This window comes from Lagopus leucura, unplaced genomic scaffold (genome assembly GCF_019238085.1).
Source record: "Lagopus leucura isolate 7727_CA_CO unplaced genomic scaffold, USGS_WTPT01 Super-Scaffold_100015, whole genome shotgun sequence".
NCBI lineage: Eukaryota > Metazoa > Chordata > Aves > Galliformes > Phasianidae > Lagopus > Lagopus leucura.
The window spans coordinates 4385262-4413228 of NW_024962269.1; the positions used below are offsets into that span (position 1 = coordinate 4385262).

The 27967-nt window shown below is 38.9% G+C and overlaps 2 protein-coding genes across 3 annotated transcripts in view; one reads left to right on the plus strand and one right to left on the minus strand.

Moving 5' to 3' along the window:
* On the minus strand, positions 1-27611 carry AQP9 (aquaporin 9). 2 transcript variants are annotated; one of them, XM_042875594.1, is made up of 7 exons: positions 27273-27304; positions 27119-27177; positions 14319-14445; positions 10584-10721; positions 8892-9010; positions 7043-7260; positions 1-3539 (listed from the first exon to the last, which is right to left on the minus strand). In XM_042875594.1, the coding sequence occupies exons 2-7, from the start codon at positions 27119-27121 to the stop codon at positions 3380-3382; spliced, it is 765 nt and encodes a 254-aa protein (XP_042731528.1). In that variant the 5' UTR covers positions 27122-27177; positions 27273-27304; the 3' UTR covers positions 1-3379. The 2 variants fall into 2 exon arrangements, with proteins under 2 accessions (XP_042731528.1, XP_042731527.1); XM_042875593.1 differs by lacking the exon at positions 27119-27177 and having other exon boundaries at positions 27273-27611.
* Positions 14705-27967, plus strand: part of ALDH1A2 (aldehyde dehydrogenase 1 family member A2) — a 77496-nt gene continuing 64233 nt past the window's right edge. The window contains exon 1 of the mRNA XM_042875592.1: positions 14705-14786. The gene's annotated coding sequence lies outside the window, so the exon portion shown is untranslated. The remainder of the gene's footprint in view (positions 14787-27967) is intronic.

Below are 27967 nucleotides of genomic sequence, written 5' to 3' on the forward strand. Positions count from 1 at the left end.
TTTATAGGGATTGACTGTATTTATTTTGAACAACAAGACATTGATCCAAATCCACAGTCAAAACTACAAGAAAACAGTTTCTGCAATACTCTGAGCTTGATTCTCCAAACACCTATATTGCCTCCCATTGTGAATAATTGCACTAGCTTCTATGAAAAAGCATGCATTAGCCAACCTTCAACCCAGTGCTATTTGCGAGATCCCTCTCCAAATTATTTCAGTACTAAGTTTAGCTCTAGAGAATAAACATATTGCCCCAAAAAGAACAAACAAAAACTGAAAATTGAGCAGTGTGCTGAATTTTTTTCAATGTTAATATGAACAAGCCTGATCACTATTAACTCATTAACCAGGATAAATTACAGCTGGAAAATGTTTCTTGTTGCTAACTCTATTACAATTCAGTAAGACTGCACCACTGAATATCAGTTAATATTAAAAAATTGCATAGTTTATGCAGGTTAGTATTTTTTGTTTTGCACAGAACTGATCTTGATATCTGCGGAAGCTTAGAGTATGAGATGATAATTCTTGTTCCCATTTCATTATGAAGATACTCAGATCACAGCTCTGTAGTTAAGATTTTGATGAGTTTTGTTCCTGAAATAGCAATTAATTTGTAGTGTTAAAAATGAGAACTGTTACATCTGAGGTAGGTCTGATGTGGTACATAGGTACAATTCTGGCTTTTGTGATAACAGTGTGCATTGCAGTATTGGTACTAAGAGGATTTTTGAACTTATTCTGTGATCAAGTTCACAAATGAGTTTCTTAAGCAAACAGAATTGACATCACCTAGTTGAGAGCCTATTTTAGATATTTCTGTGCTGTCATACCAGTGTCACCACTTACAACTAGCATGTTGATAATTTTAGAAAAGTAGATGTAATTTATCTAGCAATTCCTAGCATAGGAATGGTATAAGTAGGATAAACAAGATTTCATGCTGATTTACAGGCAGAACCTCTTCTAATCAGAAGGATTTTGAGGAAATTATGACAATGTCATATACCTTGATCAACAGACATGCAGCAAGTGTGGGTTGGTCACTCGGCACATGGTATAAACAAAATATCCCTTACGCATTTCTCACTTGTACTCCTCTTTTTCCCTGTTTTCTATGCCATATTAAAGGATGCAGTACTGTAAGGTATATAAAGCTTACTGCCTATGTCAGATTCTAGCAGAGTAAATGATAAAACCTGATTCTTACAATTTTGGATGAAAACCAGTGTAGGCAGTTTATTTGGGTAATTATCCGTTTGTCTATTTTTATTTTCCTGCACAGATGTTTAATATAAGCTGTTGGCATTAGTGGAAGAGCAACTGTCTTTCAGCTCTGAGGGCAGCCCTCGGGCTGTTCCTACCTTTTGCGTGCTCTGCTCAGACACAGATGGCCAGCAGTCAGCTAGACTGCTGCTGTCAGACACCACCAAGGAGCAAGGGAGTGCCCCCTGCAAGGAAGAAGTAAAGGTGGTTCTGTTTCCATTGGAACAGATCTAAATCACTTTTACGCAGCACCTGGCTTTATGTAGTGCAGTGTATACAGGACAGATGAACTTGCTTGTCTATGCTGCCAATGTAAGTTCTGCAGTTAAGAATAATTTCCACATTGTACTCTTCATTCTCCTGCATTTTGCCTTGTTTCAGATAAATGGAGGATTGACTCTCTGAAACTTCCCCTTTTGTTATTGTGGCTTTTCAAATAATCATCAATGTTTTGATGCATACAGCATCATATGACTTCAGAGTTGTTGCAAGCAAAGCTTTGCTTGAGCTGCTAATTCTATAACTGTGCTGCCATTAATTTGGCGTGGCACACCGGAGAGCAGAAATACATACAGCGACACAGGCCTGGCCTGCCCAAATTCTGATGCTGATTCTGATCACAGTGTTTTTTCCAAATCACCTCTGTGGATATCACACTGAAGTGCACAGGCTGTTACTGAGCATATGAAAGGTTCTTTTCTTCAGGAATGAAATGAGAAAATAGAGTGGAATTCTAGGGAGCAGACCTGCAGAAATCCAAAGGGAATAGAGCCCCAAAGTGGATGCATTGATCAGTACCCTGGAGCTTTGCCTTGAACATAGTTCAGGAGCATTACTGAAGTGGATGTCTATCTATTCATGACCACCATCAACTTTGTGCATATATATATGTACGCATGTTATTAGAAAGGAAGTTATAATGTATTGGATACATTAAATTCACAACGATCAAGCAGAAATAACTTCATTTTTCAAAGGTTAAACTTGACCATGATCCTGACATAAAGCAGCTAAGTATTTAGGAAGCAGTATATATCCAACCACTTCTGTTTAGCCAAACAGAACCCGTGCTTCACAATTCTGATGTTGAGCTGACCTTCCATGAGGAATTCAGATCCAGGAGTAGGTAAGAGATCAGTTTCTAACTGTGATTATTGCTACCAAAATAAAAATTTCTCCTACTAAGCAGATGAAGTCCTCCCATGTAGATCAGCAGCAGCAGACCTCCTTAAAGCTTAGACAGGCATAGGCCTCGTGCTAACCCCTGTGTAAGTATGAATCTCTACTGCTGGCCTATCTCCACAGGAGTGAAATTTATCAGAAAGCATAGCAGGACAGGTTGAGATTAATATTCTAGGTTAAGTTTTCAATACTGAGTAACATAAAGGTCAAGTAAGCAGTAAAAATAACTGGATGTTATTTCCCCAAAAAACCCGTGCAGAAGTACAGCTTTGTCTATTTGGTGTTGATCCCATAACAATTTTTCAGCTTTTGTGTTCATATTCTGAATTACTAAGCTGCTTCACTGATGAGCTGATTCTTCACTGTCCAACCAGCGGCTGCATAAAAACTTAGTAAGTTATTTAAAACTACTCACTTGATGTTTAGGCAGTTCAGATCTTGCTTTTTTCTTTCCAGACAAACCATTCTTAAGTAACAGCAATAAGAAGTGAGATGTGCTCTTAGATATTAATTCAGCACTGATCCAATTAACTACCTTTGCAAGCAGTTTCATAACAATCTCATCTATTTTCAGTTAATTAGGAAGCATGATTAAGATCATCTGTGTTGAATTAACAGAGCAGTGTATCATCTTACAATTTCACGTAGGAGATAACTTGCTCTGAATACTGTACGAAAAGAACAACATTTCATGTCTCCCTCCAGTAATTTCATTCCCAAATTTGAATGCGGTCAGCCCTATGTTTCAAGGGCAGAGATCAGTTTTGAGCTTGTTTTCTATATAGTTTTGTTTTTTTGTTGTTTTTTTTTTTTTTGCTTTTTAGTGTGGATTTCTAATGGAGACACATGGGTTTCACAAAATGGTCCAAAGAATCATTTGCATTAAAAGCTATACAACACAAACAGAAAGAAAATTCTTAATTTCTTGCTACATGTTTGTCAGTTCGTATTTATCATATACGTCCTTTTCTTCTCCTTGCTGATTATCTGAGTGATGAATTTCAATAAAAACTATATAGGTAAGAGCTCCAAGTACTCCTCCCAGCATAGGTGCAACTACAGGGACCCACCACCAATTATTTCCAGCCCTGTAAGAAATAAACAAGAGTTATTGTTACTTGTTACTCTAGTTGATGCCCTACCTTTTATTTGGCAGTGAAGAAATACAGTGGTATAGCACTCACTGTGCTGCATACATTTCCATTTTGTCTTATATGACTTTAAATAGATGACTGTTTGTCCTGCTCATACAGTGGTTGAAATACTAACTAATAACCACCCGGCACATTGGTTTAAGTACTGCATTTGCACCCTAAAAAACTAAGGCCTCCTTACTGCATATCTGTTTTGGGGGCAGGAGATAAATTCTTGCTGGTGGAAGATGGGTTTCATTGACTTGCAGTGAAATGAACTGGGACTTATTTATTGCACTGTGATCTTGAATGATGCTGTTGCCAGATGCTCATGAATGGTTTTTCAGGAGAGATTAATGCAAATACATATTGTAGAAATTGCATGGAGGTCTGCAAATTCAGATCTGCAACAGATATATGGTGTTCTTCTTGACAAGCATAATAGATTATGCTTGATTTGAATGTATTTTCCTTGAGGAGTGTAATAAAATACATAGACTGTAAAGTGGATTCTACTTGACTAGAATGGTCAAGATTTAAATTTCATGATGTAGTTTCTTCTTACTGTATTTAAAATGTGGGATCCTTCAGTAAGAGGTAAACAAGCATTCACAAGTTTGAAACACCTAAAAATTGATCTTCCTTAAAATTGCTGCGTTGACTTTAAGTCCTATAGAATTCCAGTGGATTCAATTAGGTGCTTACGTTCACTTCACACAACTACTAAGATTTAATTTTAGATGTGTAGATTTCTGTGCACCTTTTAAGGAAGAAGCCCATTAAAATTACAAAGCCAGTAAATAACAACCTCATTCTTCTATCCCCCAGTGCCTTGCATAGCTGCTCTCCCTTTCCCGGAGGTTCACATTCAGGCAATACCTTGCTGAGTACTTTCTGGGGCACAGACCTCTGAACCGTACTGGTGTGTGAGGGTGTTTTGATTCAATGGCACGTTGTATTGTTTCAATATATGAGCCTTCAGTGAAAACCCTCAGTAAAAAAACCATCTCAGTAACAGGGAAGCAACTTCTTTTTTCCCCTCCAAGAAAAACAAAGCGGCAAGTTCATCTGCGAGAGGAGCTCTGCAGGAGGAGAGGAGCTCTGCAGGAGCCTGCCAGGGGCATCCTTAAGCTGTACAGGTAATTATTCAGCACCCAGCTGTATAGATTTATGCAGAAGTGAACTCGTGTTCAAGTCACAAGAACAGAACAGTGCTAATCTCACAGTGCCCTAGTGATGACACTATTATTTCTTGCTCAAAAAAAAAATGCAGTGCATGCATGTTTACCTTTGGAATGACTTAAATTTTGCCCTGAGGATATAGAGTAACTTGTGATTGCTCTGCTGAGTTTACAGATGGGATTGGTAATCGGTCGTGAACATTTAAGCCTCTGAATTTCTGGAACAAGCTCAGACTAAGGTCTCACTGAATTAGCCAACAACACAGCCTACATCAGGTACCTGCGTGCATTCCTGTGCATGTGCCCATGTGGTGTGGGCATGTCAGGAAGGTGTTTCCTGGCAGGTTTCTCTCTGGGCCCATCCTATGGCCTAAAGTGCCCTGCTGGCTCCTGCCTGACCCGCAGCTGTCCTGCACAGCAGCAGCCGCCGGCTGCTTCACGGCCCTCTGCTGAGGGTGGGCGCAAAGCCTTTGCAGGGCGATGCCAAGGCTAGAACGCAAGCAGGGCAGGGCGGAGCGAGGAGTTTCCACGAGCCTTCGTGACAAGCACAGACAGCTTCACAGCAGTAAACTGAGTTCCATCGTAACTCAGCGTGCAGCCTGTCTGCCGAGTCAGCGGCTCCGGCTTCGTCGCCAGGTGTTTTGTCACCGAGGCCCTCGAGGCCGCTCGCTGGGCGGCGTGCGCTGAGCCCTGCGGAGCCGCGGGGACCCCGGCCCGCTCCGGCCCCGCCTGCGCGCCCTGCACTGCGGGCGGGAGCAGCGGCTGCGGCGGCCGCGAGGTGTCAGCGTTCCCGCGCGCTGCTGCGGGCCCGGCACCTGCCGCGCTGCGCGGTGCTGGGATGCTGGGCTGGGTGGTGACTCCTCACCCTGTGAGATGCTCCCACGTACCTAACAAAACCCGATTCTTCCTCGGTCCTACCTGCATTCGTACTGTAAGCCGTGTTCCTGTCACCCCCACGAGCTCTGTTACAGCAGTAGTGTTAGAAGTGAAGGCAGGGAGGAAGAATTCCTCGGTTTGGACTTCCCGCGGACTGCTGTATATTCTGCACCCACCTATGGTCTCTCGTATCTTTTTATGCTCCCATTTGTAAATTCTCTAGGATGGTCTCTTTACAATGGGGACGCATTTCCTCTCTATAAATTCTGAAAGCACACGATGGTGCAAACATAGAGATTTTGTGTTCCTTTTTAAAATGCCATTAATTGTTTGGTTGTGTGATGTTATTTTGGGGCAGTAAGGGGTTTCACAGCTATTCTGTGCATTGATCACAGTACCATCAGGACTCCAGGCTTTCAGCAACGTGATAGCAAACTTAGTTAAAAGATTACAGATTCTAGCACGTAATGCTGTAGTTAATGTAATAGCAAGCAACTACAAGAGGCATTAAGGAAGACAGTCCTTTGTTATGTTCTCCTCTCCAAGGCACGTGGTATGTGCAGACTGAAGCTAATAATGCAGATTACATTACTTTCTGAAATAGCTAAAACAAAATCTCTGTTCACTGGAGCTCTGTAGCACTCTATGGTACTTCAGAGGATTCGGAGTTGTAAATAACTGGGGGAAAAAAAACATATAAAAATAAACCAGAAGATCCAAATCCCGATGACAGAGTACTTTCACTTAGATATCCCAGAGTGGCTTTTACGCTGAATATGTGTAAACTGTGGATTTGATGTGCAACTAATTAGCTGTGCATCTGGCCAGCCAAGAGCGCGTGCGTGTGCACACACATGCACAGGGATTTGTGAGTGTGCTCTGAAATGTGGGAAAATGAAGGGAGCTTTCTTCCTTTCACTCCTTTGCTCCTAGGCAGGAAGTCAGGCTTTTAGATTGTTGTATACTTCTGCAGTAACTCACTAGTAATAACAGACTAATTCAATCTGTATGTCTGTTTTTTACAACACCCAATATATATACCCACCTAAATCTCTCATGATTTCCATTTTTCACTGAAAGCTGCAGTGCAACAGAAGTAAAACTTTTTTTAATATATTTTCAGTGACCTCTAGGAATCTCCAGTATTTTGGGAAGGGCCTGCTTGGAACAATGATTGATATTAGAGATAATGTGTGTTTGATTTGCCCTGGGAGCAGGAAATAGTTTTTAAAGCCCAGTACGTTGAGCATGTCTGACAAAGTGCATGAGTAGCTTCTGGTATGCGAAGAATTACCTATATGTATATAAAGTATGACTTGGTACCATGTTGGATCAGGATCTTTGTTTCATAGGAAGCAATTTTAGCCAAAAGCATTTCACTTCATATCCAGGCTTACTTACGTGAATACTTCCATTCCCCATCCTGCAATAGCTGTGAAGAGCCTGGGGCCGAGGTCCCTGGCTGGATTCATGGCACAGCCGCTGTTCATTCCCAAAGAGCAAGTAAGAAGGATTACAAGCAGTCCTACTACAACTGGCTCCAGGCCCTTTGGTACTCCAGTATTTCTGGTGTCAAAAATAGCAAATATAACCAGAAGAAGAACAGCTGTTGACATCACCTGGCCAATGAAAAGAAAAGAATATCGAATAAATATGTGCAGGTTCCTTCTAATAATGGAAAGGGAGGCCACGACATCTCTGTGTCTTGTGGTGGCTTAAAGCTGGTATTGAGATTTATCCCGCTGTACAGAGTAGTAAAATTTGGATCCCAATGCTTCTCTAGTTCACAGTAATGAGAAGTTTAGATATCTGTGCTGAAAGGACAGGACGAGAAATGTGTGGAGGACCTAGCAAAAAATCTGCAACAACCTGGTATGGAAAGAAAAGAGGATTTAAAAGGTATTTCCTGTCTGAGGTCTGATGCTTTGCTTCCATTTTTTTCCATTCAATTTAACAGTTCTATTTATTTAATTTTTTAAGCAAATTTTGCAGCTCTGCTATGCCAATACAATCACTTAAACTGATATCAAAGTGTTTTATGTGATAGTAGCTTAGTCTGATATTTTATCTGACTAAATATTCACCTTTTTATGTTGCATAACATAAGGAAAAAAGTGACGTCTACAACATGAAAACTGAGCAGCAAAAAACATATCTGAATTAAGACTGCATGTATAACAGCACAACTGTATGTATAAATGTAATGTGACCTCAGTATTGCATATACTAATTGAGTTAGTGGGAAAAAAAATCTTGGAATGATTTTCTCATGAAAGTGCTGCTCTGCTTAAATGCTACAGAAATGCTGATTTTGCTAATAATTAACTTCAGGGGGGGAAAAATACAACAAACTTTCAGCATAATCAAAGCATTCATTTTTAAAATTGATTTTAAAGAGGCTGCAAGTTTGGGTTTTCTTGAAATGATTTCTACTTTGTCTGGCTTGATTTTTTTAGAATATCCATTAGAAAAAGATCTTATTAAAAGAAAAATCTGTTGATTGATCCAAAACAAAGTTCAGAAGTTGTCACAGAATTTCAAAACAATGCTTTTTTTTTTTTTTTTTTTTTTTTTGTGCATGTTGGGTTTATAAATAAATATATATGTGTAAGCCAGGTTGTGCAGTCATCATGCCCTTCACATAAGGAATTCACAGTATTTGTTTTCTGTGTGCCTGAAGAAGGCAGGTAAATTGATAGGAGTAGTTAGGAGATATGAAGCTTCATTTTTCACTCTTGGGTAAGTAGGATTAAAGGATACAGATTGGGAGTGAAAAGGAGAATTTTTTATATTCTCTCAGTTCCTTTGAAAAATAACAAAGCAAAAGGAAGGTTGCAGAAGAGGCTTATGGTAGCAGAAAACACAGTTGCTCAAGGTGTTAGAGTGGCTGTTCAAGCATTTCCTAATGCTTAATGAGCTAGATTTTGATGCAGATGGATACAGTGCAGCTGAAGTTTAAGGAGAAACACTGTTTTATGCTGGGGAAAACCTCTTACATGTATCACATTAAAGACACATAATTAATATGATAAACGTGGAAAGAACAACTTGAAACTATCGTGCTTATAAAATATGACTAAAATGTCACCCCCACAAACATCACTGTATTCTCATCGCTACTGTATGCAGTGATGTATAACTAAAATGATGAGAATCATCATACCTCTTAAAGATCTACGTATTCTTTTCATTGTCTGGTTTTAGAATTTTCAGTATGCTTAATTTGTAGAATCAAAACATGTGCACTTACCTGATCTGCAAATCCATTTATGAGGGATAGATATGGAGCTGGGTACGTTGCAAAGATATGTGCTGTTGCATAAGGTCCTGTGACTTCAAGTGTTCCGTTGCTATACTCCATAAAGGCATCTATAGAAAACAGCTATGACTGGTTGCACTTATCCATAATGTTGATTTTCAAGGACTGCAGTATGTATGATAAGCATGTGCACTTCATATTCTCAACTGAAAATTATTTTATGTGGGAGCGTTTGAAATGGTATGCTTATTCACACTCTCCTGTCCCTTCTCTCCTTCCATGCACTGAGGTGCTTGTTTTATGTTTCACAACTTTCAAATGGGACTTTTCCCTTCCTGCACATTGCCCTGAAATCAGTGCAAGAGGGCACTTTCTGATTTGCATTATTCTGCATGAGGTGCTGCATTTGGCATGATGCCCTAAGAAATGCATCGCATCTTGACTATTTTGTTGTAAAATTTCTCAATTCCCAGCCACCAGGAATTGGCATTGATCTGTTTGACCGTTGTGCAATGATCTGCTCTGGGAATGAGCTCTCCTAAGTGCCCTCCTCTTCTAATGGAGTTTGAAGTTTTCAGTCCGCGTGAGCTTAACACGCAACTCCTATGCCTGTTGAAGATGGGAAGAAAGAGTCCAAGCACAAAGCTTGAGTTCTCAGTATATTTAGGTCTTTGTATTTTTATATGCACATGGATTTTTATATATTGTAAATCCACATGTATTTGTTAGTACATTTGAAGTGTATTTTAAATGGTATAATATGGCTTCTGCTTCAGAATAATTTTCTAGCAAGCCCTGAAGTTCCCATACTCTAACCTTAAAACAACCTTAACGCTAACCTTAAAACTAACTTAACGCTAACCTTAAAAAGAACCAAACAAAACAGAACATATCAAGCCTGAAATAGTCACCACTATCCCTAAAGTTGTTTTTTTTTTTTCTCTCCTGATTACTACAGGTACTGAGTACCTAACTGACTAACAGTAGGCACTTCCCTAATTTCAATTTTTTAATTTTTTAATTTTGTGGGAATTTTGGAGTAGGTGCTTGAAGGAATTGATCTGAGTGGATTCATCAAGACAGTGACACCCATGTATATAAGTCAGAGATTTACCAAGATGGCACACTGTAAAATAGAAACATGCCCCAAGGATGGGTGTAATCCCATCCCCCCAATATCACCCCTTTATCACTTTACCTTGGAGAGTTCTGTCTAGGGTGGCCTGCAATTTGGTCAGGAGTGACTTGAGCTCACATCCTATGACCTCAACGAATGACATTGGCGATACTTGCCTGCAGGCACTTGGATCAGGTCTTTAATGTTTCTAATTTGCTTGTAAGATGAAAAGCCTTATATCCTGACTATTAAGTAATTTAAAATCCTTACTGAGAAAGACATTATCTCAGAGTATCTGATTTCCCATGAATAATTTTTCTGAATTTCAGAACATTTCCTGGAGAATTAGTGTTTCAGAAAAGTTGTAAGATATCTGGAACAACTGAGTTCTTTTTTTTCCTTCAAACTCCCTGTGCTTCTTCCTTTCTTCTTTACAGCCACAGCTTCAGTCCTGCCATAAGTTCTGTGTTGAGTCCTCAGCCTGCCTCGTGTTTATTGAAAAACTGGGGCCTTAGAGACTGCCCGACCTCTAGTTTGTCCCATGACCACATATAAGGTGTACTCACCGTGATAAATCCCAAAGACAGCCGCTGCTCCAACAAATGCTCCCAGGAGTTGTGCTAATATGTAAATTGGCAATTTGGTCCATTTTAATCTTCCAGCCACACACATGGCTAATGAAACAGCAGGGTTTATGTGGCCACCTGAAAAATAAATCACGAAATAAGCCATATGAATGACTCAGATACATGGGAATACGTAAAGGATTTATAAAAATTATGGGCACTTTTGAGCACGAGACTACATACATAGTTTCCTAGAGGTTACTTTGCAACTAAATGCTGATTGCAATTAAAATGAAACAAATTGGATTAAATTATGGGGGAGGGGAGCGAGCCAGTGTCCACCAAGCTCCATCACGTGCTTCCCTATTGATGTTCACAGACCACGCTGTGTATCAGAGTGCTGTCCTGCTTATGTGAGCTGTGAATCCAAGGATAACTTATCTAGGAAAAGCCTGAATCTTCCCTTTTGGTTGTGATGAGAAGGCGTGTTATTCTGCAGGTATTCTTGTTTCTCAAGGTCTTTTTAATTCATTTTTAAGGGAGGTCTGGGACAACAAAACATTCATTCAGTTTAGCGAGCCTGTATTGAGGTGAAGAACCATCACTGACTGATTGTATCCTGGATTTTGAGCTAGATCTTCACTACACACAAGGGAAATGGATTTAAATTGTGTTTATGTCCTCCTGTCCAACTTGGAGTTACTTAGGAGCTCATGAACATACTGTCAAGTCTGCTTGGCTTCAGGCTAGCTGCTGGTTTGTTATGTTTTGGTGGGTTTGGAGTCAACAGCGTGTAGTCTTTCATCACAAATTTTCCTCAACAGCTTATATCTTGCAGGAAAGTCCACAGTAAGGGAACTGGTAAGGAAGCTGCACCAAATTCCTGTGGAATTTCCTTCCTTCATTTTTAGGAGTAGCTGTGCCTGAACTCACACATACAAGAGACTTCAGCAGCACTGGGAGTCTTGGTGACACTTTTAATTTCCAAAATGCATTAATTATTATGCCAAGTGCTAGCCGCTTCTCTAAGTGTTTTTATCAACATGGAAAAAAAGTGTTGCATGCCTTTGGGAACATCATTTTTCACAAATAAGTCATTGATACTTAAGAAATGCAGCTTTCTTGCCAAATAAATACAGGTGTATTCCACAGGAAATAAACTAAAAACCCAAGTATTGTGAGGGCATAGCAGATTCAGTGCTTACCTTTGAGGCAAAGTCATGTTTCAGCCCATACTGCTACCAGAAAAAGATGGCCTTTCTCTTTAATAAAATAACTGAAAGAGGGCGACCTTTGTCTGTCATGGGATAGTGATGGAGAAGGGGCCTCTATGTACAGTTTCTGTGTTTGCTTGCACTTCAGGTCACTGGTCATTATCTTATGAAACCCAGGCACCTTTGATACATAAAGAACTGACGAACACAGATGATAAGTTGGATAAAACCTTCTTTGTATCATTTCCAAAGCTCTGACCCAGTAGCATCGGTCTTGAATTAATTTTAAATTCCTCCCTGCACTTCAAATTCTTCAGAGCAGAGCAAATAGACGGACGGCACCTTATTTAACAGCCCTTCATGTGAATTTTCAGAAATTGTTGTCTTGTCTTTTGTTCTTTACTCTGGCTGGAATGAATCATTTTCCTTTCTTTCACCACTTGATACTGTTCTCCACCTGTATATAATACAGGGTGGCTGCAATGGGAAGGACAAGTCATATTCATGTTAGAAATATCTGATTAACATTAAATTTGGGAAGGAAAGCTCTAACTGGAGGCTCTCATGCTTACAAAGGGGAGTTAAAAGATTCTTGGTTCTTGTATCACTCACACTTTGCTGATAGAAAAAAAAAAAGAGTAAATAAAAATCTGCTTTGGAAATTTTTTCCAGTTTAAGTGATCACAATCCTGAGTTTGTCTGAAATGTTAAGTTTGTAAAAATGGTGGGAAATAAACTATATGTTGAGGAAATTGAGACAGAGAAAGAGAAGAAGGGGGAATTCACCTAGGTAAAAGAGCTCAAATTCACCAAGTGTGCAGACATTGTATCTTATGTTCCTGTGTGGGTAGAATTTTATGAAGTTCATGCAAAATATTTTAGCAGTACTTAAAGATAAGGCTTTATGGCTGAAAATCCATCGAATTTGCTAACAAGAATACATGGCAACTGATATTCTAGAATGTCTGCCAGTAATCAGATGTTGGATTGTCACAGCCTGCTGAAGTACCTGTTCCTGTTCTTTCACAGAGAAAATGCATTGCATGCAGAATCCTTTGTCATGGGAAAAACCTCAGGAAGCACAATACTGCAACCTCTGCAGCCACTCTGACCTGCTGGAATTGAACTCTAATCTTCTGCACGATAGAGACGAGTACCTCTAGCGACGCAAATATAGGAAAGGTCAGTGTCCTTATAGGTTATTGCCATAACACTGCATAAGAAGATTTTACCTGCCTACATATAAACCAAGAGCTGCAGCTTTTTGATAGCAACATACAGCTGAATTAACTTTGCGTGGTATCAATATATCATTCTTCTTAAGTTTCAATGACTGTAACAAGGCTGCATGTTTTGCACTAGCTCAAGCGCTTTCTCATAGGAATCTAGAAACCTCCTCAAACATGCTGTCTTTGTAAAACAAATTGTAATCCTTGTAAAGAGAAGAGAAATCACTGTAGCGATTTTGGCTGTAGTTATTTGTTACGATCCCTTATACCTAGACTTATCTGCCCTCTTCATGATTGTTAAGAAGTTCCTTCGTAAGAGCTGCAGTACAAGAGATTCATTTGCTATAAGAGGATAATATAAACTCCACATATAGCACAGAGTATTCCATGCTGTAACGCACAAAACTGTGTATTATTGCAACCCGTAAGCTTCTGTTTTACAGGGAGGATTAAAACATTAAAGCATTTGTACTAGTGTCCCTGATATTAATTTGGCCAGACTGAATGGTGGAGATTGCTGTCACTAGAAAATGGAGCATACACAGACACAGATGAGTAAGCCCACCTACAGGGGAAAAAAAAAGAGTCCTAGCCAATTTATATTAGATTAGGAATGTTCAAGCAGAAACAAAGAGACAATGATAGTATACTGCCAGTGTATCACAGAGCATATCTCAAGTACTGAATCATTTTGCTGTTCTTTCTTTCTGTAATCTGTTGTGTATGATGGTAGTTGGTTGTAGTTTTTTTACAGACAAAGTAAGTTTCTTTTAAAATTTGGGGCAAGGAAAAGGCTTGCTGCTTATCATAGGACATGGAGAGATGAACTGCTCTCTCTAAAGTGAACCCTGCTGCTTGTCCTCATTCGTGAGTCATTCCACCTTCTACCCAGCTGGCAGCCATCTTAGGTGGTGTTTGCTGGGTTCTGTAATCTTTTCCTGGTTGTTTCCTTAAATACAGCTCCTGTGCTGTCTGGTATTTATTGTGTTGACAGAATTTTCAAAGCAACACCAAGTAGATTTCTGGTTTGCATGCACCAATTATCCTAAAAGCCAGGGATTTACACATTGTAGTAGAGGCCACAATTTATTTTAGATATTAATCATCAAACAGCAAAATAGAAGGGAGCAAATACAAAATAATTACTAGCAAAATTCTGCAGATTCTGCTGTAGTGCAGTGGTTGTTACCACTAGATACATCTTTGTTTATACCATGAAATGCAAATGATTTAATAAGCTAACTTAAAAATTGCAATAATAAATACAGTATCAGAGGGCAGAGGCTACTTACCAGAAACTCCACCAGACACATACACTGCTATGGTGACTGCCATTGCAAATCCAACTGATACTGTCATGGTCCCACCATGGGCTCCTCGGCTGAGGACGGCCTGCCCCACACACCCACATCCAAGTGCCTGTATTTTTAAAGAGAAATGTGAAATCTTAAGCATGACTATCAAATGTTATTGGTTAGTCTGCTGATGTCCAGGTATAGATGAAAATGTTGTCTAAGCATTGGAAAAATTACTAGAATTTGAGATTAGTGGCATGTGTGCATGTTGTCTTTGCTGCAACTAGTATTTGCTCTTTATTTTCCTCTGTTTTGTGACTAGGAAGAAAGACTGCTAATAAGAGCCTCTCTCCAGAAAACACATTTCAACTGTAATGGTGTTACACAACTCTGAATTTCAAGCCTAAACAAGATTTCTCAGACTCTACAAGAAGTCTCTGAATGGAAGAAGGAGTTATTTCTGTGGTATGTTTCGAATTTCAGACTGTAGCTGTAAGCTATGAAAAAGTTACTATGAAAGTCATGAAAAATAGTTCAAAAACTTCTGTTTAATAATGAAACTCTGGAATGAGACAGCTCTCTGGAGTTTAGAGTATGTGTTACTATCATACTGTCTTGATGTCAAATATTGCTCTGTCAAAATATGAACTGGTAGAACTTACTTAAAAAGAATAGAAATTCAGAAGAAACTTGGAACAGGTAAGATGACTGAGACAATCAAGAAACATTATGATGTTGTACTAAGGGACATGGTTTATTGCAGAAATATTGGTGGTAGGTCAACAACTAGACTGGATGATCTTGGAAGTCTTTTCCAACCTTGGTGATTCTATAAGAATCAAGATATTGGACAAGAAACAGGAAAAACTAAGAGCTATTAGGGACCAAGGCAAAGGCATGTTAGGGCAAATACCTGTGAAATCAGGCAAATAAAATTTGTAGCATCATAATTCACACAGGCCTAAAAGTAAGAGATTACTTAAAGTCCCGAGATATAATTTTCGCTTTATTTGCTGTAATTGCTGCAGATGCTGAATGCAGGATATGTTCTAGGGAAGAGGAGAGGAGCTATGGCTGTGAAGCACAGATGAAGGTCCAGCTCTGATGAAATTGATGCTGTTCTAGCTTACATGGCAGTGAAAAAGCTTTGGGGTATTCCGCTGGCTCTGCCACTTGAACAGTTAACTCATGGGGATACCTGAATAGTCCTCACTGGAGCATTCTCAACAGATTTAAACTAACTGACATTTTACACTGGTTCTTTTTAGATTGAAGTTCAGCAAAACATTTAAATGTATGCTTAAAATAATCTTTACTCAATTTTCTTTAAACACTGCTTAGCTTCAAGCATGTGTTAAAGTTCTATTGAAGTCAGTGGGAAAGATTTGCAAAGGTACAAAAGGCCTTTAGGTTAAGGTAAAGTAGCTGGTCCGTGTTTCTCAGAAATAAATTTGTCTCTTTGAAAAATCTCCTTTTTAAATATATGGCTATGTAATTTGCTGCATAAATACCCAGCAGCCAATGGAAGATACCACATAATATCTGTGGTCTGAAATCTTTTGCTTCTGTGCACGTATAACCAAACTAATAACATTTCTGGGTTGTGACTAGATTTATCTTAAGCAACCTTAATTTCTTCAATATTTAATTTGATATTTATATTTCTCTTTTTGTGGTGCATGGTAGTCTGATCTTTTACTTGATATAAAAGTATTGCATCTTAACCAGTGCAGTTGCTTGGTTAATCTTCTTGCTTCACCTTAGTGTTTTGCCATTACTGCATGTGAGCCATGACTGCGTTGCAAGGCCGTATGTGAGCACCTAAAATTTAGTTCTTTGAGAAAGTCTTGCTACAGTCACAAGGCGCTTCCATTTGGAAACTTGTAATGGGAAATAAAGGAATGGGAAAAATCTCTCCTGACTGTATCAATAAGATTTAGTGATTGAGGTTTAACAAGCAAGTCCTGCTAAAATAGATGCAATTTAAACAGGAAAACTCATACTTTTGTTTCCATTATTTCCCTGGGGGTTTTAACTAATTCCAAAATGTGATAGAAAAAGCTCTCAGTAAAATTGCTCTCTCAACCAGCTTTGCAATGCAGACAGGGTTTGTTATAAAAGTGCCCCAAGATTGTGTCATGTGCCCAGGTGCAGTTTGTGCCTTGAGGTTATAATCATGCAAGCAAACAAAGCACTGAGTGGTGCCAAAGTATTACAGCTGTCAGGATATGTGAGGGTAGGGTGGTATTAGATAGTAGTTTATTGGACTGCATAATTGAGAGTTACAAGACATTCTAAGCTGCAGTTAACTGCTGTGCAGTGGATTGCACATGGCTATGTTAGGCATTCTCTCATTTCTATAAGTATTGTGTACTTCACAATTCAAATGTTAAACACAAACGCATATACAGGGATAAAAACAAAATATAAAACATTTCAGTTGTTCACAGTTGAAACTGCATGTTTTTTAAAAACTTCGTATGAAACAATTCCACACATCATATATTTATAGGTTGAATGGGTATGGGAATAATGGATATGCTGGAATTTAGAAAGTTTAAGATTAGGGTGCAGGGGGAGCGGAATTAGAATTAGCATGCTCTAGCTTTCATTTTCCAAGCTTCTCAATGGGAGTATTCCATGAAAACATTATCTCTTGCTGTAATGACTACGAAAAAAGAGGAGTATGGAAGATGGATATAGAAAAGGATAATGGACATTAACCATATCTATGTATATGAACTACAAATGCATGTGAAGAGGGAAGGAAATAATGGCATGGCTTTTGTTTCCCTTCCCTAATTACCGCAACTGAAGAGGATCATGCAGAAACAGCTGTGTAGTCTTATTGCGTAACAAACACTGCTCTGCACTTTATAGGGAAATATGCAATTGCACATGCTCTATTTTTGTGCTATCCAGTCTCAGAAAATGGAATCTGCAGACAAGAAGGCATACAAGCCAACCTGTACACCGCTGCACTGGTTTCTTGCTCAGTGTATGTTGGTAAATGACTTCCTGCTCATGTCTGACGAATGAGCACTATTGCAGGCACAGTCAGCATATGCCCATTTGGGGATGAGAAAACTGGGAACTGAACCTGCAAATCTGAACCAAGTCACAGCAGTACTTTATCTGTTGTCATTATAAGGAGGAGAGAAAAAAAACATTTCTCCTGCAACTAGGTTGACATAACTGGACTATCACCTAATCATGTAATTACATGAGCAGCAATTTAATACCCTGTGAATCTCTGCTTGGCTGAGTTAAGACCAACTAGATCATCAAGTTACCAGTAAATATTCTGAGTTTCTAGGCCAAGCTTAGCCATAAATGCACCACAAAAATCCATCAACTGAAGCACATAGATTCAAAGGGAGTTTAATTTAGAGTAGGATACAGTCTGTTATCTTTGTTTTACCTTGTCTGTGTTACCAGGTTTCATCTTTCCAGTTGTCTGTTTCCCGATCTTAAATTTACTGAAGTAGTTTCAGTTCTGATTTTTTATTATCACAGAGCAGTGAGATTACTGCCATAAGAAGCATGTCTGGGTGTGAAATAGCTGTCTGCACACTCTCTGCCAAAAAAAAAGTTGCTTCATGGACATTAGATCTTTGTCTTGGGTAAGAAGCTAATGTTAGGAAAGGGAAACAACTGGCCTCTTGTGAGTATAATGTCCTGTTATTCTCTGGCAGCTTGGAGAACTTTATCCCGCTCAGCAGCGTGAAGATCACTATGCCTCCATCTGTGTTATTTGCAGGATTTTTGCTAATGTGTGTAACAGCATTTTTCAGTGTAAATAGTATTTCCTGCCATATATGTATCTAGAATTTTAGAGAATTACATTTTCTACCCTGTTTGTAAAGCCTTAAACATCTTAAAGCACAATGCTTATATTAAAAAGATCCCTTCTTATTTAACAGATCTAGTGGTAGTGTGTATTCATAGCAAAATACTCTTAGTGTATCAGTATAGAGGCAGCCAAGACTCCTGCTTTTTATCACTGTGGAGAACAATGATGTGTGTGTTTTATCTTGTACTTCACCAGCTGCCAAGCTGGGGGGAGTTACACTCCTTCAGTGGGATACCACAGATGTCTGTGCGGGCAGAGCAGGGCCTCGGTGGCACCACAGCTGATGATGCTCTACTAGAACACAAGAATTCAGTGTGATACAGGGAATCCAGAGTCATTATTTTTTTAGATCGTATTTTAATTATTAGCTGTGCATTTTCAATATTAGAGAACAATTTCAGAATTTATGTTTTGGTCAGTTTTCAAGAAAGAGTCATACTTAAACAGCTCCAGCTGATTATGAAGAATTTCCAAGGATCCCTCCACCACTTCACAGTGTTCTGTAAGGATGCCTTTGTTCAGGGAAGGGAATAACCCTGCCCTTTCCCACGCCACACTCCCACCTATGTTCTCCCACTGTTCCCCAGTCAGGCATTTCCTGCTAGTCAGCAGCTTGGCTGCTCCCCTTTTCCAGCCCAGATAAGAGGGCGTCAGGCTGGATCCTGTCACACGGGCTGTGCAGCTGCACAGTGCTGCAAAGGGGACAGGCACTCAGGTGCCATGCAGTGTGTTGGGCTAAAGCTGTGTGCTTGCTGTGAGCATCCTTCTGTTATCCCAAAGTTACCTGTTCTGAGCGATATTGTGGGGCCACTTGAGGACATGAGAGCAAGCCCTGGCATTTCATCTCTACAGGAAACTTCTCTGGCTTCTCTATGCAACCAGTGCTACATCCCTTGCAGCAGGGACATGGGAGTGGGCTTAGAGAAGTGGTTGCATTTGTCCTTTGCTGCAGGTAGTGATCTTTCTGCCATGAGAACATTAAAGGATTGTTTGTGCTTTTTTTTGTAGCCTTATGCAGCTTTTTCCTCCAGTTAATATTTCTATAGGTGATCAATTTGGGTGTTGCATATGAAACTAGTGCATAAAATTTTCAGCTAGAAGTGTGATTACTAAAGTGATGGTGTTCTCCTAAAGGTCTCTAATGTGGAGCGTATTCTAGAATGTACTTTCATTTCCAGTATCTTTCTTCACGAATGGATTCCACTTTAGAATTTATCTGTTTTCAGAAAAATTCATTTCATAATGTGATTTATAATGGATTAGGAAGTCTTTATGTACTGAATCATGTTTCCTCTGTGCATTATACACGACCTTGATTCAGACTGGGCTCCCAAGCATTCTTTCGGTAGGGATAACGATGCCAGCACTAACAAAAGCAAAGATATGGTAGATCTACTAAAACTCAGGGCATGAGCTCTGCAGGATTCCTAGTCAGTGAAAACTCCCGTTCTTCCAGGAAAGGAGATCTTCATCTAATTTCTTGTGTAAAACTTGTCATCACTGGTTAAATCAGATAATACTTCAGATGTTTAAGGCAAAAAAAAATAAAGCTTAGTAGTTGAGTAATTTTTGAAAATACATGGCTCTTATTCTATCATTCATTACATATTTTGGTGGGAACACAAAGATTTCTGTAAATTACAATATAATCATTTTGGAGTAATAAAAAAACACTGTATCGGTTCTGATGGTCTCCTGGGACACAACCAACATCCTCTTGGGTTCAAATGGGTTTCCCTTTATGTTTTGAGACTTACTATCTAATTAAATATAGCTTTGTAAAAAAAATTCTACCGTTTAGTTAATTAAATAGCATAGACATAAGCCTTAAAATGATTGCCATTTTAAAACTTTTTTTTAAATGATAGAAAACGTTACTACATGGAGACATGGATGTAAATTTAATAAGGCTTTGGATGAAATGCGTACATAAAGCTTTTAAAACAAAGATTTGGTTTAAATTGCTCTTAGGGAAATATACTGTGAAAATAAAGCACAGGCTATGCTGTGTTGTATAAATTGATGCTTTTAAATTTTTATTACTGCTTTTCACATGCAGTAAGAGACAAATAAAAGCTTAAAATCACTTAGAATGCAGAGGTCTGCATTCTCTTATATTTTATTATGATTAATATTGCACTCTTCATTCTGAAATGCTACAATGCTTTTCTCTCTTAAATTATACAGGGTAACTGGCTTGAGTCAATTTCTTCAGAGAAGATTGGTTTTATTTTCTTACTAAGTTGTAGAAATTCAAGTGAGAAAGGAAATGAAATATTTCATATTTAGATGCAAACTTCCAAGAGTGACACACGGCCCCTTACAAAGGGCCAGGAAGAAAAGATTGGGCAAGGGAAATAGAAGCTTCATAAGATAGTGTGCATTCAGGTGCTGCTGCCCTCCCTAGTTACTCTTTTATTCTTGAGCTGAGAGGTGTTATTCTGCTTTTCTTCCTTCCTACACCAGCCCACACAATTAAAATTTCTCTAAATTAAAACTAAATATGCTTAGTCTCTGTAATGGTCCTTGGTGAATGGCCGAAGCATATATTGAGAAAGGAATTTGAAATGTAAAAGTACATATATAATTCATTTAATTCTTTCCTTTGGGTGCAGAAATGGGGTAGCTGGCGCTTTGCTGTGCCCTCCTGTTTACGAGTAATGAGAGATTTGATATGTTGGTATGTTTTCTTTCTCTTTTCTGTTGAGGAAGACAAACAAACTATATCTGGGGCTGATCAGGAAACCTTCTAGGATGGATTAGAAGGAGCTAAGTCGAGTTCTGCCGTTAAATCAAACCATGAGTTGGAGAGCTTACTAGAATGTATTTTATCCAGAGTGGCTCATTGATCTGAAGTGTTAAGATCACAAATGTATAAACATAGTTAATGGCATGAAAGCATTTATTGTCCCTTCTGTTATTCATCTGCTTATGACAATTACTTTAATTACTATTATTGTAATTTGGCCAAAACTCTGAAAGAACAGCTTGTAAATTTGTGTCAGTAAAACCTAAACTCATGTTTTGCACTCTCAGTTGAATCATTGAAGGAATGCAAGTCTTCTGTGAGGCTAAGGAGAGAGTGTCCACTTCAGGTCTTTAAGTGCACACTTTCTGGGACAAAATGCACCTACGGAAAAAGGCCTTGGAAAATTAAGTTCAGCTTACTGGAACCGCTTGGTTGAACATGACCTGACTCATGTGTTGGGGCTGATGTAGCGAAGATGAAGGTAATTCTCATCTAAAACTTTCTTGTAATACAGAACATCTGAGTCACCTGAAAGTCTAAAATGTCATTTGCTGGAAAAAACAACCACAATTTTTGCACTTCGGTTTGTATTCAAAAAACAAAAGATTTCCTGTGACTTTTTAGAATTATTTGCTGAAACGAACATTTCAGGGTAAAAGAACTGTTGGGTAACCTTATTTTCAGATCCTTCATGCTTCCATTTTTCTGAATTAAAGAATGACTTCAGGGAGATTTAAGTAGGAGAAAAAAGTTATTTGATAATAAGATTATAGAAATGCTAGCACTGTACAGGAGCTTTACAAGTGTTTACATTGAGACAAGCTGAGAATCTTTGTTAGACTTCTGTTTGCAGTACTGATTTAATGGAGTTGCAAACGAGTGGAAGAGTTTGTACATAAAATTTAATTTCTTCAAAATACATGCAACTGCTACATTAACAGAAACAGAAAGAACTAGAATTTGGGATGACAAGGAAAGGAAGCATCTCATTCCGGTAAAGAGAGCAGTTTTGGTCTGAAAGTGCAGGATTAAATTCTGTGACATTAGATTCATGAATGACTTCTGTTCTTTAGTGGCTCTACCACAGTACTGCTGCTGGAGAGCCTTATGTATGGAAATGCATAAGAACCAGCTTTCAGAGTACAGCCATGGCTAATACCTATTATATAACATATAAAATATATAAGTAATGTATGTAAAATACATACAAATTGGTTGAGTGGCATATTACAATAGCAGTTGTAAATATGTTTGAATAACTTATTTTGTCTACCTTTGGAAGACAAGTTAGGTTCTTTGCCTAGCAGGTAATTGTACAAAATTCTGTACTCCTGGAAAGCCAATGCTAATCTCTAGTTAGCTGTCAGAGACTACTACTAAGTTGTTTTACGCCTTAAACAAAACTTGCTGTAAGCAATTTCATTTTACGCAAAGTCTCTGTTTCATCCAAAAAAAAGCCAAATCTAAACCAAACAAAGAATATAACTTTGTGTAAAATTTATAAGTAGCAATTTTGTATAAAATGCTAATGTAAGGACTAACCAATGCAAAGCTACGTAGATGCATCTGCTTTCATCTAATAACATAGGAGTGTTCTAATGCGTGTTTGGAGGAATGGATATATATTACTGCACAGTACTGTAATGAATGTGTACAGGAATCTGGCTCCACAAAGAAAGATGTGGAACAGTTGCTTAACTTCTAATCTTCTAGACAGCAAATCCATGAAATGTCATGCTTAGAGATTTTTCAGACAAGACTAAATTCCCCAACAAAGCAGAAATGATAACTTACATAATGAAGTGGTCAGAATATGAAAACAAGACAAACAAGATTTTGATGAGCAGAAGATAAATAGCTTTTCTTCTCATTAGTTGGACTGCTTGCTGTGAGGGTGTCATGCGCTCAATTCACGCGCATGCTGATGCATTGCAGCCTCTGTGCACACAGACGTTTGCTTCAGTGGGAGTTTTGCGAAAGGCCCTGCCTCCACCTGGGGAGTGGGCTTTGGGATAAGGAAGGAAACCTCCTCCCTGCTAGCGGCGTTCTGTGTACCTGTTTAGTGAGGCCATGCACACTGCAAAGTGTGAGAACATTCATTCTGTTTTCCACTGAGCATTGCAGCAACAACTCAAGATGATGTCTTAATTTGATCACACAGTCATATTCACTTAATTGACTATTAGAGAAGCAGTAGATGGGATAGGTCTGCAGATATGCTGCTTACTTGTCTTTATGTGCTAAATGGAAGCCTGTGTTTCGTTTCAGCAGGAATATGTACGCTGCTCTGGACTCAGGAGATACTGGTCCGGTGCAGCTCTGTTCTGGGAAACTGTGTTTAGTAAGATGCTCTTCAGAGTAAAAATGAAATACAAACTACGTTAGGTCAGTAGTAGCTAGTAAAAAAAGCCACATGGCCCATTTGGCTTCTCTTTTTGAAAATGTTACAATTCAGATATAATCAATGGCACAAGTCAGAATAAATCCCATTTTGTTTGAGAGCAATGCAGCCAAGTCCTAAGGGGAAAATATGGAGCAAAACATGATTAAAAGCAGAGGGGCAGTTGGATAGGTGAATTTCAGGCAGACTCACTGCGAATTCATATGAAACGTCTATCTGATACGTTGTGGCTTCTTAACTTTTGAGCTGATTAATGTCCAGCTGTGCTCTACCACAGTAACCTACAGGAGCCCCAAGAGGAAATGTACTGAACCAGGAGACATACTGGAAAATGAAAACCTCCCCAGACAGCTTTTTTTCAAGAGAGGCCTCGGGAGTAGCTCCAGCCTACAGAAGGATGATGCTTTGTCAGAGGCTGGGAAATGTGTGTATGCTCTGGCTTCTTCACCCACTACAGCATGAAAGAACTGCTGTTCTCTCACCTTAGGGTTCCGCTGCACAGGGGTAGGATGGAGGGATCAGTCCCAGTGGTTAATTCCAAACACACTGTATAAAAACTACATTACTCAGTATGCACTTCATAGAAAGCATTTTTCTGTTCAAATATTTGTTGAAAACTTTATAGGTGGATTGTGTATTTTTTTGTGAACATTGATTTCGATTCAAATTAAAAAGAAACTTTGCAGGTTGGCCTCTTACCACAAGAGATACTAAGACAAATGCAAGGCATGGGCAGGAGCTTACTAATAATATGTAAACATAGACCCCCAGCCTAATGCACTTTCCTCTTTGTCTGTACTACAAGTGTAACTTTGTTGTATTAGAACTGCATCACTGTAAGTGATGGTGGTTTTTTTTTTGTTTGTTTTTGTTTTTTGCTTTTTTTTTTTAATAGCAACCACATATGAGGTCAAGCACAACATTTTCTCAGCTTGATGGACTATCTTAAAGTGAATATGATATAGTTCAAGACGGTAACTAAAAGCTCAGTGTAACCAAAACCACATGCAATTTGCATTTGGTTATGGAGTGAAAAATATAAGTTTTTTGCTGCCTTCTTGTCTGAGAATGTAACTGTAGAAGTTGTGCTGCACCTTGGGGAATAATTCACAGCCTGATACTGAAAGAAATACTGTTCCCCCGGAAGAATAGGTTGAAGAGTAAAGTAGCCTAATCACCAATGAGATTACCCAGCCAGGCAATAACTGCAGCTGCTTGAATACTTCTATAAAGAAAGTAACTTCCATATTCCTGCAGTTCAGTTTGTTCACTGAACCCTGAGAAAGCCTGAAATCAGGTGCTTTGGTAAGGAGGGAGGGGCTGGCAGCAGCTATGCCCCATTACCAAGATATGCTGCGCAGCAGAAGCAAATCAGTTTGGAAGACCAGACTCTGAACATGTCTGTGGGGATTGCTTAGGAGCATCTCTGGTCTGATCCAGTGGATTGAGCATCCATTAACAGCCAGCACATTTTCTGTGCTCCTGGAGCTCTTCTTCCACCTCCGTTTCATCTGAAAAGAATTCACTTTCCGTACTCTGAGAACTGTGCTGTAAGGCAAGCAGCAGTGTATTAAGCAGAGATGACCAGGAGATGTTATCCAAGTGGTAATAGGCATGGACTTTTTCAAGGCTTGTCTCAAATCTGTTCAGTTCTGCAGGTGGAGCCCTTCGTGCCTCCAGGGGAAGGCTTGGTTTTTGCCTGATGAGTGATTTCATCTGAAAAATGTCCTACAATTAATCCTACAGATTTTACACTGTACAATTTGGAAAATAATATTGCAAGACTGGAGAGTTACCCAAGATGGCAACTTAAGCTCTTAATAGTACATGATCTGTGATGTTCGCTAGAAGAAAGGGAAACCGGTAGTCTGGGGGATAAAATTTCACCCAGCTGACTTCCAGGGGTGCTGGGATGTTCACAGCTTTAGGTACCATCAGTTAACAGTTCTAGACAAAACCTATGGGTAATGGAAGAGCTCCTCTCTGCCCTGAACCCTGGTGCAGGTGCTTCCCACTGGCTGTAAGATACAGGGCAGAAGCACAGAATGGCTTTCAGGGAAGAGCCCAATCAGTTGTGCTGTAGACCATGAGCAGTCATCTTGCTTTCACTTTGAAACAGGATTAAAGCATAGTGATAGTACAGAGAAAGAAAGCTGTTGCTTATTTTGCATATGTTAAGTGTTTGTCAAGGATTTCTGCCTCCTAACTTAACAGGGCCCCCTTTCATTAGATCTAATTTCAGTTAAAAAGTTTAATATTTGTCTGCTCTTAAAGTTGCTTACTAGCTGACAGAGTCTAATAGCAATAAATAGCAGCAGAAAAGTCCATTTCTTCCCAATAAACTTTGTACTTCTGCTAACTAGCACAGTCTAAAAATAAATCGGGGTATCTGAGCACTTGGAAAGCTGTAGTTAAGTCCATGTCAGGCTCTTTTCTGCTTTAAGCTAAGGTTAAAACTAGAAAGACTAAAACAGAATTGAAAAAATTCACCAAGATTATCAACAACATTTTTGAAGATTCACTTTCTCCTGTATTCATTCGATGAATATCATACAAAATGGACTCTGGGTTTCCATTTCCTTCTACTCTTCTGCAGCAGGACATTAAGTAATAGCATTTGCGATTTAATCTGCACTTTAATGCATTTTCCTCACTTGCTTAATTGTATTAATGGACAGGGGAGTATGATCTTGTAGCGAGGACAGAGGACTGGAAGTCAGGTGATCTTGGTTATATTCAGAGTTCTGCAACAGGCTTCCTGTGCAGTCTGCTCTAATCAGGTTTGCTAATATATAAAATTAAGATAATGACATTTCCCTTCCTTACCAGGGTGTTGTGACACTTAATTCATTAATGTTTGTAAAGTGCTTTGTGCTCCTTGCTTCTAAATGTGCTCCTTACTGTAATGTCTTATGGAGGGTATTAAATTTGAGAATAATGTTACTTTAGTGCCTCTGCCCTTCAATTGGCTGAAGTGTACTAAAGACCATTATTTTCGTGTATTTTATGAGCTACTGGAATTTTTTAGATGGCTTACTTGAAATTTAGCTAATATAGTTCCAGTTATAAAACATACTATGTCAGTCCTATGCCTTATTTTTAATTTTTTGTCTTTTCACTATGATGAAATATTTAGCAATAAACAAGACTGTCTTGCCAGACTAAAGGGAGGGAGAAAGAGTTTGGCATAAGCATTCTATTTGCTTGACTTCCAGCTCTGTTGCTGAGACTGCTCTCTACCCTGGTAAATCACCAGACAGCTCTGTGTCTCAGTACAAAATGCACAAAAACTTGAGCAAGAAATGAAGTTTAAAAAAAAATTAGGGATGTGAAAATGTGGAGCTGTGCTATTTATGTAATACTGTAACAGCCTACAAAACCAAGCAAATGTATAATTTATGTAATACAATTGAAAACGAAACAAAAAATAGTTCATTAACAAAATCTCTAAAGATTCGGCAGCGCAACTTGATAAGCTCAGTACAAGTCACATGGATCAGTCTCTGTGAGCACAGGAAAATAACAGCTAAAATAATCTTCTAAACGTGCAGTCCAGTCGGGCTGTTAAAGCAAATGGAAATTGTACATAGAAGTGAAAGTAGAATAAAATGCAGAGTTAAAAAATGCAGGAGTATTGCTAATGTTCACTGCTTCTGAACCTTTTAGAACGTGGTTGTTCACTCAAAATCTGCTCCTTTAAAAATCAAATGTTTATCAGACAGTTGTAATACCTAAAACTATGAGTGTTTAACAGCCAGTTTTACATCAGGTGAAGAAAGGAGTTAGAAACTTACCATAAACAGGAGCAATTCATTCAAGACTGTGCAGTGTTTGTCAGGCAGTAACCACGCTGCTGGTATAGTACAAGGAAAAAGCATACAAAAGTCTCCTCGTGAGCACTGTCCAACATTAAATTAGTAAGAAGGAAGGAAAGCAGCTGACACTTACTATCAGTATAAAAGTTCCCAGGAATTCTGAAAGGGCTTCTTTAACCAAGCTGTTCTTCAAGGCAAATTTCTCCTTTAAACTCCTTTTGTTTTTCCGGCTCATTTTGGCTTCTTCTATTGCTCTGGTGCCCTGGCTACAAATACACACAAAATTTGCTCTGTAATCGTCCCTGCTTCAGCTGAACTTTGACACTTTTACTTATACATTGAAATATGAGATTTCATCCTGTACAGCCAGTGAAATCATCTGACTGCAGGCATTGACAGAACAAACGCAACATGCCCTAACAATTCATCATGAGTTTTCCATCCTGTGCCTTCTCTGAGCATGTTTCTATTTATACTGGCGAGATAATACCAGGAGGTTTACAAGCAGAACTTTTCTTTTTTCTTACAGAACCGATTAATCATTACCTTTCTGGCTATGTTGCTTCTTTTTTTTTTCTAGTAAAAATGGATAAAATGTTGTTCCTGTTGCCCTGATCAAAAGGAAATACGAAAAGAGAAACCACAAAGTAAGGAACCAAAATATGGATAGAAATTTCACTCTGACCTAGTTTGTGATTTAAGCCATACTGCTGGCTGTCTGAAACCTTTTCAAGGGGAAGTTGTAAAGGAAAATAAATGCTTGTGAGGACGCTGTGCTCTACTCAGTGAAGAACAGCTCCTATCTTGTAGTTCTGAGGGATTTCAGTG

Coding starts and splice junctions, on each gene's coding strand:
- AQP9 (XM_042875593.1), bottom strand. CDS start 27,374: ATGAGCCGGAAAAACAAAAGGAGTTTAAAGGAGAAATTTGCCTTGAAG. Junction 14,446..27,272: donor TGGGAACTTTTATACTGATA/GTAAGTGTCAGC, acceptor TTAAAAATACAG/GCACTTGGATGTGGGTGTGT. Junction 9,011..10,583: donor TGTCTTTGGGATTTATCACG/GTGAGTACACCT, acceptor TGTTTTCTATAG/ATGCCTTTATGGAGTATAGC.